Source organism: Myxocyprinus asiaticus, chromosome 44 (assembly GCF_019703515.2).
Source record: "Myxocyprinus asiaticus isolate MX2 ecotype Aquarium Trade chromosome 44, UBuf_Myxa_2, whole genome shotgun sequence".
NCBI classification, from domain to species: domain Eukaryota; kingdom Metazoa; phylum Chordata; class Actinopteri; order Cypriniformes; family Catostomidae; genus Myxocyprinus; species Myxocyprinus asiaticus.
The window spans coordinates 19,936,914-19,948,932 of NC_059387.1; the positions used below are offsets into that span (position 1 = coordinate 19,936,914).

General features: G+C 38.4%; 1 protein-coding gene across 5 annotated transcripts in view; it reads right to left on the minus strand.

The window, feature by feature from the left end:
* Positions 1-12,019, minus strand: part of LOC127434396 (brefeldin A-inhibited guanine nucleotide-exchange protein 1-like) — a 94,190-nt gene that overhangs the window by 43,302 nt on the left and 38,869 nt on the right. For 4 of the 5 annotated variants that reach the window (XM_051687107.1, XM_051687106.1, XM_051687104.1 and 1 more), the window contains one exon: positions 2,273-2,543. In XM_051687107.1, coding sequence (XP_051543067.1) covers positions 2,273-2,543 — 271 coding nt within the window. The remainder of the gene's footprint in view (positions 1-2,272; positions 2,544-12,019) is intronic. The other variant, XM_051687105.1, reaches the window with a different exon arrangement.

Sequence of the window (12,019 nt, forward strand, 5' to 3'; positions counted from 1 at the left end):
TATTATATATTTTTATAACAATATTTATCCAAATATAATTGCTGTGTAAATACATCTAAATGCCACTTCAGATGCAGCTTCTGTGCCACCTTTGCAGTGTAAAGATGGCTTAGTTCTTAGTTGTATATGGAGTAAATTAATTACATAAGTTCAATGTTGTCACCCAAATCCTCACTATATTTGTACAAGATAAATACTGTTTTGATTGCAAAAACAAATTATATAATTTGGAAGTTAAGCATTTAACCCTTCTATGGTATTCTGTCATTTTTTACTGAAATACATTTTTAAAATGTAATAAAAATGGTTTCCTTTATCTGAGCAGTACAAGACGTGGTGACTTTTCCTCCATTTGCCAAAAATCTGAAAAAAAATAAATAAATGGTGTTTATATTGAAAATAAATGGAAACTACCAAAAAAGAGCATTTTTTTTTGTTTTGTTTTTTTGTTTTTTGGATCTGTCAAATACGATCAAGAAATCAGTGACAATGCAGAAAAAAAGCAGACAGAAATTACAGGGTGAGACTCTAAAACATCCTCAGTGCAAAACATACACACCCACTCACACAAACACACTTACACACACAAGAATGAACTGGTGAGACTTTAACCCAATGCTTTTTTTTTACATTTGTCAAATAAAACAAATAAATAAGCCACAATGCTAAACACACACACTCAGAAATGAAGGGTTTCGACGATAACACACTCACAATGCAGAACACACACACACACACACACACACACACACACACACACACACACACACAGAACCAGGGCATCAATAAGTGGAGCTCTACAGACATCTTTTGGTCATTGTTGGCATTACAAGTCATCTGTGTTTTTCCAGCTGATGACAGCAATCTGACACACTCACACTCACATTTGCAAAAAAAAAAAAAAAAAAATTGTACGATAGAAAGTTTGAAACTGCAATTGTTTTGAAAATGTTTACTCTGATTCTTCTGTTTTATGCTCTAATATCTGTTTCCTGATGTTTATTTTCTTAACATTACTATGCATTTACTTTGAATAAATTTTTTTTTTTTAAATAAATTATTGGTTTAAAAAATGCTTGTGTGTCTTCTCTTTGTAACACCATGATCAGGTTTGATGACAAGCATAATGACAAACTGCAAAAACTGACACTTCAAATAAATTACAAAAATGCTAAACTTTGACAAATAATAGTTTGAAAATGTCTAAATATATCTCCAAATGCATATCTTGTGATAAAATATAAAATTAGGTTACAACAAGCCATCATACTACACAGTAGGTTGCTACAGCCATCTATTGCCTGTTACTGGCATGACATGGTTTTCAAGTCATGCTATTTATATTTTGTTCACCAAATGGCAGAAATCTGCCTCCAATTTATGTCACATTCTCATATTTTCTTCATTTCAATATATAGTAGTGTAGGTTCTGAATTTTTTTATTTTGTTCCAAACGTTTGCTTATTTGTATATGCAAATTAATGGTACAATTGAGAAATTTAGGGTTAGTAAATAATGTAAATTATGGTTATGTAAATAAGATAAAAATAGAATAAAATCCCAAAAGAAATGCATAATTTTATTTTTCTTACTTCAGGGAAGAATTTTTTTTTTTTTTTATCATTATCATCATAAAAAAAAAAGGATTACATATCTAAACCTGGACAAAAATGACCGTGAATACCAAAGAAAGGTGCCATTTTTAAATACCATAGGAGGATTAAAAAGATATGGACTCCTCAAATAGCCCCAGTGAAGTTAGCATCTTTTTGCAAGGTATTTTGTGGCTTGTGAAGCTAGAGTTTCAAAGTGTCTTCTCCAACACTGGTATCTAGAGTAATTTAGAGAAATTAGCATAATAATTAACATAAACAGAACCCTAAAGCTGAGATTATGTGTGCACCAACATGCTCTCTTCTTAAAGGGATAGTTCACCCAAATATGAAAATTCTCTTATCATTTAATATCCCCCATATGGGTTGTTCCAAACCCATATGACTGTTTTTCTTCCATGGAACACACCTTTTTTAAGGCACAATTTTAGGGACTGACAGACTCAGTCACCATTCACTTTCACGGTGTTTAAAAAAGATACAATGAAAGTGAATGGTGACTGTGATTAACAAAACAAGCCAACAAACATCTTTTGTGCAACAGAAAAGAAAGTCAAGCAGATTTGTAACAACATTAGGGTGAGTAAATGATGACAGTTATTTATTTATTTTATTTTTTTTGTGAACTATTCCTTTAACACCTCTGTGCTTTTCTTTACCTTGCGCAGCAGCAGTAGCCTGGTCTGCCTCGGTCTGCTCGTTCTCTGCAGGGCAGAAGTCGGTGCCGTTCTCTGGCTCAGGACTCTCATAGGGAGGGGAGCCCTGCTCGGCCTTGCTGCCCTGGTGCCCCGGCCCCCCGTTGGCCTCTGCAGACAGGTTTTTGGCCGGCGTATCAGCAGCGTGCCGCTGTCCAGGAGAATCTGGCTCTTGCTGGCTGACTGGAGAATGCTGCCTTTGCCTCTCTCTCTCCATCTGCTTAGCCTCCTGTAGCTGGGGCACACATACACACAAGGTCAAGCCACTTGTATCAGGGCATTCACAAGCTTTATATGCGCTCTTGTTTCCCTGGGCGACTGTGAGCCCAAACCAAGCTGACTCACATCCATTTCTCTGAACGGGAGGCAAACAATTGCTTTTAGAAATACATGTTATTTCTCAATAGTGTAAAACAAAAAAGAAACACAAGACCAGGATCTTGTAGCATCTTACTACACATATGTACAGTACACTATATACAGTATGTTTTTATAGAGACACATGGTGAGTTGACTACATGCACCGGACTATGAAAAAGTGAAACATGCTTGCTGAAGTAAAATAGTGTTTTAAAGTAGGACAAGTTTAAAGCTCATAACTAACAAGTGACACATCTTGTGTGATGATCAAAGTCAGTGCAACATATACTGTATATACAGGGCTCCAGACTAAAAAAAAAAAATGACCAAGGAGCACAAACTTAAACATTTAAGAGCCAAATAGCTATTTTAGTTGCCACATCACAGAACTGCTCAATTTAGATTTTTGTTTAAAAACAAGATAGAAAGCCAACAAAAAGACAGCTGATAGCTCATTAATCGAGTGTTTAATATATATACAGTTGAAGTCAGAAGTTTACATACACCTTAGCCAAATGCATTTAAACTCAGTTTTTCACGATTCCTGACATTTAATCGTAGAAAACATTCCCTGTCTTAGGTCAGTTAGGATCACTTCTTTATTTTAAGAATGTGAAATGTCAGAATAATAGTAGACAAAATGATTTATTTCAGCTTTTATTTCTTTCATCACATTCCCAGTGTGTCAGAAGTTTACATACAATTTGTTAGTATTTGGTAGCATTGCCTTTAAATTGTTTAACTTGCCTTCCACAAGCTTCTCGCAATAAGTTGCTGGAATTTTGGCCCATTCCTCCAGACAGAACTGGTGTAACTGAGTCAGGTTTGTAGGCCTACTTGCTCGCACACGCTTTTTCAGTTCTGCCCACACATTTTCTATCAGATTGAGCTCAGGGCTTTGTGATGGCCACTCCAATACCTTGACTTTGATGTCCTTAAGCCATTTTACCACAATTTTGGAGGTATACTTGGGTTCATTGTCCATTTGGAAGAACCATTTGCGACCGAGCTTTAACTTCCTGGCTGATGTCTTGAGATGTTGCTTCAATATATCCACATCATTTTCCTTCCTCATGATGCCATCTATTTTGTGAAGTGCACCAGTCCCTCCTGCAGCAAAGCACCCCCACATGAGGTTGGGATGGTGTTCTTCTGCTTACAAGCCTCGCTTTTTTTCCTCCAAACATAACGATGGTCATTATGGCCAAAAAGTTAAATTTTTGTTGCATCAGACCAGAGGAAATTTCTCCAAAAAGTAAGATCTTTGTCCCCATGTTTGATAGGGGCAGTGGTTTGATGGGGCAGTGGTGGCTCAGTGGTTAAGGCACTGGGTTACTGACCAGAAGGTCAGGGTTCAAGCCCCAGCACCACCAAGATGCCACTGTTGGGCCCTTGAGCAAGGCCCCTGACTCTATCTGCTCCAGGGGCATTGTATCATGGCTGACCCTGCACTCTGACCCCAGCTTAGCTGGGATATGTGAAAACAAATACATTTCACTGTATATATGCAAAAAATTATGTATAATGTATGACCAAAATAAAGGCTTCTAAGGCTTCTATGTGCACTTGCAAACTGTATTCTGGCTTTTTTATGTCAGTTTTGGAGCAGTGGCTTCTTCCTTGCTGAGCAGCCTTTCAGGTTATGTCGATATAGGACTCGTTTCACTGTGGATATAGATACTTGTCTACTTGTTTTCTCCAGCATCTTCACGAGGTCCTTTGCTGTTGTTCTGGGATTAATTTTTTCGCACATATTGTAACTACGTTCATCTCTAGGAGACAGAATGCGTCTCCTTCCTGAGCAGTATGATGGCTGCGTGGACCCATGGTGTTTATACTTGCCTACTATTGTTTGTACAGATGAATGTGGTACCTTCAGGCATTTGGAAATTGCAATCCCAAGCATGAACCAGACTTGTGGAGGTCCACATATTTTTTTTTTTTTTTTTTTTTGAGGTCTTGGCTGATTTCTTTTGATTTTCCCATGATGTCAAGAGGCACTGAGTTTGAAGGTAGGCCTTAAGATACATCCACAGGTACACCTCCAATTCAGTACACTTCCTATCAGAAGCTAATTGGCTAATTGTCTAAAGGCTTGACATCATTTTCTGGAATTTTCCAAGCTACTTAAAGGTACAGTTAACTTAGTGTATGTAAACTTCTGACCCACTGGAATTGTGATATAGTCAATTAAAAGTGAAACAATCTGTCTGTAAACAATTGTTGGACAAATTACTCGTGTCATGCACAAAGTAGATGTCCTAAACAATTTGCCAAAACTATAGTTTGCTAATATTACATCTGTGGATTGTTTAAAAAATAAGTTTTAATGATGACTTCAATCTAAGTGTATGTAAACTTCTGAATTCAACTGTACACTGTATAGCTGAGTGCACAAAATTTGCATTCCCCTTTTGTCTCATAAGTTTTCACACCTATTATTTTATTAATTTATACAAATATAAGAGATAAAATATATTTTTTATTTTGTAATGCCCTTCAGAATCTACATAACAGGTATTTACATAAAGTATAATTTGCATATAGTAGTGTGTTGCCTTCTTGTGTATAAGTGAATGTTTGCACCTTGTGAAATAGTTGTGTATGAGTCACTCAATGGTCCTAAGCATCAAAAGCTGGATTTCGCATCACAAATAAATAAATTATATATACATATATATATATATATATATATATATATATATATATATATATATATATATATATATATTATACACACTGCTGTTCAAAAGTTTGGGGTCACTTGACTGAAATGTTTCTCATGATCTTAATCTTTTGATATGAAGGCGTATGCTTAAATGTTTGAAATTAGTTTTGTAGACAAAAATATAATTGTAATTTATTTCATTACAAAACTAAAATTCTATTTAAAATTATTATTTTTTTTTTTAAAATGGATAACTTGGACCGAATAATAAAGAAAAGCAGCCAATAAGTGCCCAACATAGATGAAAACTGTTTTACTGTTTATAAAGCATCCCAGGGTGATACCTCAAGAATTTGGTTGAGAAAATGCCAAGAGTACATGTCTGCAAATTCTAGGCAAAAGTGGCTACTTTGAAGATGCTAAAATATAACATATTTTGTATTTATTTTGTATTTATTTCACAACATAATTCCCATAATTCCATTTCTGTTATTCCATAGTTTTGATGACTTCACTATTATTCTAAAATGTGAAGAAAAAAATTATAATAAAAAATGAGTAAGTGACCCCAAACTTTTGAACGGCAGTATTTATATATATATATATATATATATATATATATATATATATATATATATATATATATATATATATATATATATATAGATACACACACACACACACACACACACACACACACACACACACACACACACAGCCGTTCAAAAGTTTGGGGTCACTTACTCATTTTTTATTATTATTTATATATATATATATATATATATATATATATATATATATATATATATATATATATATATATATGTGTGTGTGTGTGTGTGTGTGTGTGTGTGTGTGTGTGTGTGAGATCCAGCTTTTAATACTTAGGACCATTGAGGGACTCATACACAACTATCACACACAAAAAAATCTTAGTCTTTCTTTACTGTTACTAGAAGGCCCTTAGACACGAAGACTACAAGAGCGCAAATTGAACGAAATCTCAGATGCAGTTTATTGTGCCACTCCAATCCCAATCAATAATAAAGATTTGGTACATAACACGGGACTTTTAATTATAAACAAGTCCGAAATACAAATGGGACTCTTATTTTGAAAAGTCTGCGCTCCCAGTTGTGAACACTGATGGCTGATTCACTGAGAAAATGATTCGAATTCAAACAGCTAACCTGAGCTCCTGAGTTCCAACAAGCTTTTGTCGGGTGATTCATTATAAAGACCTGGTTCAAAAGAGTCATCTGTTCACGAATTGGACATCATGGTTCACGCTGTGTTTGTTGTTGCGTGCAGCCAGTGCTCACATCATCAACAGAACAGGTGAAAAGCGGCGCGAGACACACTGGCGCTATAAATATGTATTCAATAACTCACAAGAAGATTTCTGACGAAACCGCATATGAAAGCACACATCCCGAATAGATTTTAAATTATTGTCGCAATCATTTATTTTTGGTCGCATTTGCAACCATTTTAGTCGCAGTCTGGAGCCCTGATATATGACTTATATGTTGATAGCCACCTATGTAATTGAGGCTGTCACTGCCTAACATCTCCTTTAGTGTTAAATGTTGTAATAATAACTTTATTATTACTTGATTTTTCATTGACAACTGTATTCGGATAGAGCTGGCAGCTGATATAAATTCAAAGCAGCTCATTATGGTTCTGTTCCTCAGACTGAACACGCCTAGAGTGCATTTAGCAAGCAAAATGTCAAGTTTACTGCATTCATCAATCAACCAGGAAGCACCTTTAATGCATCAGGCACATTTATAAAGAATGAGGGATGGATATTTATCTTCTCTGTAGCTTTCCATTGAATTCAGGTGTATACCAGCTGAGTTCTGATATGGCCTGGTCAGTGTTGGTTAAACAGAGACTCATCTTCAATATTTTATAGTTAATTAGTTATGCGACATGTGTGTCACACTATGTCCAGACTGCTAAAACTGTGTGACAGTGGGGTTTGCTTGTGCCAACATTACACTACTTCAAAACTAAAAATAGCAATGCAACTAACTTGAGCAAAAAAAAAATTCAGTAGCAGCATGACAGTAGCACTGCTGTCCAAACAGAGCCATTTTTCCAGCACATTTTTATGCATAACCTATTCATAGATATACCTTAAAGATTATAATGCATTATAACACAATCACCATCCAATGTTATCCACAGAAGTTGTAATGTAATATATATATAAGTTATAGTATTGTATATTATTGTATAAGTGCCATCATGCAAAAGCAGCAAAGTGTCAAGTCATAAGGATTTATGCTGTTATCACATACAATTATAAGTGGTATTGGCCTGCTATAAGTCAAGTTACAAAAGCAATGGTTTTCTAATAAACAGCCACACATAAACTTGAAACATACATTACAAGTCAAGCTTACATAATGAATGTTACATAAAAATGCACAGAATACAAAATAGCGTCTCGGTTACGTATGTAACCTCGGTTCCCTGAGATGAATGGAGCGAGACATTGCATCATGCTGACGCATATGGGAAAATCCTTTTCCGATGACCTAGCTGAAACCCTTCTACAATAACGGCAATTCTATGATTGGCTATGGTGTTTAAGGTGCGAAGTTGTCCGGTAAATAAGCGGGCACGCAAACATCATTCCTCAGAATTTTCTGACTGAGGGACAAAAAGCACATCGCTCGCACCTCAAAAAACTCTGAGTCTGTAGTGTGGCCAGCTTACGCAATGTCTCGTTCCCTTCATCTCAGGGAACCGAGGTTACATACGTAACCAAGACGTTCCCTTACGATTCAGTTCACTTGACAATGCGTCATGCTGACGCATATGGGAAAGAGAGTCCCATCACGCCACACTACACAACATAGCCCTCCCAGAGAGGGATACCGACGTATGATACTTGAAAGAACATGATGCCCCAGTCCTGCGGGATGGTGACCAACATGAGTATGCCACAAGTGAATAACCCTCATGGTGAGCCAGGAGGGGAGCACTTAGAATGGATATATGAACTATAGTCATACAGTACGAATTAACCCCTTCACAAACCCAGTCGGGAAGGGAGTTTTATTTATAATGAAAGTGCTTGTGACTTTATGGGAAATACAAAGGTCAGAATGCAGGTAGTTGTGTAAAATGACAGGGGAGCCCGTACTTAAAAAGGGGCACAGGGGAACTTGCGAAGAGAGAGACGTTACGTCTAGGTTGTAAAACCTTGCGAATGTGTTATGAGAAGACCAACCTGCTGCAAAACATATGTCTTGTAAGGACACACCATTCGTCCATGCCCATGAAGAGGCCATGCAAGGACAGATTAAGAACTGAGAGACCCATGGGCCAGTACACCACAGAGGCCCCCATGACGTGTCACGTGACTACATTCACTTTTATGTGCTACAGGACTCTTGCCAGATTTGGTTGGATTTTTCAAATTAATGGAAGGAAAGTTTGGAGCAATGTCTTACACGGCCAGAAATATGCACTTTTTAATTATGAACCGATCCAAAATCATGCGTTTTTAATGGGGATGTGCACGGTATTCAATTACCAAAATCAAAATTCAGTTAATCTACACATGTTTAGAGGTCTTCAACCCGATCTGAGTCCGATGGTACCCGACAAACCTACAGGTTTTGGGCCAGGTTCAGGTCAGTTTTTCAAGTAGGCTATAGGGCGAGTTACGGGCTGTTCACACATGCGTCGAGGCCATGTAAACACGCAATGGATGGATGGACGTCTTTGATCGTTGTGCCACAACTCACTGTTAAGTTTAAAAGAACTTTAACATTTATAAACGCATCTCAAGACACCTGCGTTCTGTTTTACAATTCGTTGTGCAGGACCGTCGCATTTATTTAGACACTGTTACCTTAAAAAGAACTTCATTATTTATTAATGCATCTCGAGACACCTGTGTTCTGTTACACCATTTGTTGCGCTGCATCAAGCTTTTTCAGCGCTGATGTCACAAATCAACATTCTGATGAAGTTCAGGTTGCAAAGAGGACTTAATGTGACCGTTACACATGATTCCAGATTGTTTTCACCTGGCAAAGTTTCAGCGCTTGATAAACAGTGAGCCAATTTTTTTTCCCCCTTTTGCTCTGCTGTGCAGACAATAATTAAAAGTTAAATGCTGAATTTAAAAAAATCAAAGCATCCCGAAGTGATCCTATACACCATAGCATTCGCTGTCTCATGGAAAGTGTAACTGCCCGGGCAGAATTACACATTTTCCATTGATTAAGAATAGGTCTACTATGTTGCAGTGACAGAGATTATTTTTGTTTGACTTTAATGTGATTTTATCATTTGAAGATCTATGTATTGTGCTATTTAGGCTCATAGCTCAATGTGCACTTTATTCCCTGCTAATCTGAGAATGTGTTTGATGCATCCATGGCAATAAACGTTCTTTATTCCCGAGTCCCGACAAACAAAACAATATCCATTCGTGAACTCTCATGGTTAACAAAATATTACAAAAGGTTACCGTGCACATACTTATGGTATTAAGGCATCTTTCGCTTTATCATTAAACATTAAATGCATGCAGGACTTTTTAAAGTCCTCTATACTGTTGCATGAATTCTGCTGCTTATATTAATTTAAACCATCAGATTTGTACACAGCCAGGATAAACTGCACCTTATCTTTGTGTTTGGAAGCGTTTTGTAAATCATAAGCTGTTTTCTGTAGTCCTTCAAATAAATGCACAGCACCTGTGAGACGCAGATTCCCCGAGCGCGCACTTGAGTGTCTGTGCTCGCACTACTGTTATCTAGCACACATTTGGCTGAACAAATGGTATTTCAAACAAGGCTGACATTTATGTGGATTAATAACAGATATCTCAAAATAAATAAATAATTGATTTAGAGCCCGGGGCCCTTTGGGTTTAGAGGCCCCTGGGCAACAGCCCAATCAGCCCAGTGGTTAATCCGTCCCTGAGGCCATGCCTCTAGTTGAGTGTGCTTTAACACCAATTAGGCAATTCGCACCCTGCGACTCGTAAGCCAGGGCAATCACATCAAAAATCCTGTGAGAAAGTCTTTACTTGGAGATGGACATTCCTTTTGTGCGTCCTCCATAGCACACAAAGAGCTGGTCAGACAGTCTGAACTGGCAGGTGCGCTCAACGTATGTGTGTACGCATGCTCACTGAGTCAAGTCGGACCCCCAAAAAAGAGATTTGTAAGCTGGGGAAAGTTTGCTCTTCGCCCAGTTGACATTGAGACCCAGACTGCTCAATTGCTGAAGTACAAGATCTCTGTGCTTGCACAATAGAGCCTCTGATAAGGCTACCAATAGCCAATCGTCGAGGTAATTCAGAATGTGCACGCCGTTCAGTTTCAACGGGGCGAGTGCCACATTGATACACTTCGTGAACGTGCGAGGAGCTAGGGACAGACCATAGGGTATTACAGTTCTAAACAATCTCTATCATGTTTTCTGTGTGGAGATCATGAATTTTCTGCACATTGCACCATCACACCCTATTTATAACGGGACTGTGGATGACAGGACACCATTGGTGAAATATGACCCTTTTGAAACAACAATTTGAGTAATATCCCGGTCCCGGAGGAAGGAAATAATACAGACCACACAGGGCGGTGACAGCATTCAATATACACACCTCAAGTGTGATTAGTAATTATTGATTTCCCTACTTAGTGAATTCGGGAGGGAAGATTAATATCAAACTGGGAGCAAGGTGGCCGGCGTACAAACTGAATCTCTGACTCTGCATAACCGCTTCCTGGTGGTGAGCGGCGCTCAGTCTCATCTAGCGAGCAAGCTGACGCGCCGTTGTCCTGCTCCGCGGATGAGTGGCGGGCCCTCATGGCCGTGTCCGACTGGGTTTGGCTGGAAATAATCAGGGTGTCACAGACCACACAGGGTGGTGACAGCATTTAATATACACACCTCAAGTGTGATTTGTAATGATTAATTTCCCCACCCAGTGAATTTGGGAGGGATGAAAATAATTAGCATGGCACAGACCACACAGGACGGTGACAGCATTCAACATAAACACCTCAAGTGTGATAAGTAATGATTAATTTCCCCACCAAGTGAATTTGGGAGGGAAAATTAATTTCAAACAGAGTGATGTGGCCGACATACAAACTGAATCGTGTAGCTGTGTGAACCCGCCACGCATCCACGGAGTGCGATAACGGGTGCGTCGGCTCGCTCGCTAGATGAGACTGACCGCTGATCACCACCGGGAAGCGGTTGTGCACAATATTCATTAATACACACCTCAAGTATGATTAATAATGATTAATTTCCCCACCTAGTGATTTTGGGAGAGAAGATTAATTTCAAACTGGGAGCGAGGTGGCAAGCGTATGAACTGAATCGTGTAGCCGAGTGGACCCGCCACGCATCCGCGGAGTGGGATAACGGGCGCATCGGTTCACTTGCTAGATGAGACCGAGTGCTGCTTGCCACCGGAAAACGGTTGTGCACAGTGCTCATCATTTTAGGAGGGAATCACTCGAGACAGAGCGACAACATCCTCCGTGGACCATTCGCAGTCTCTGATTCTGTGAGGGACATGGCATCATCTTCATCGTCAGAACTGCCAAACATAATGAGACAGAGGACCAGAGCTCGTCACGCATATAATATATAGATGAAGCCGCTTCAAGAGAAGATCGAGGGGCTCG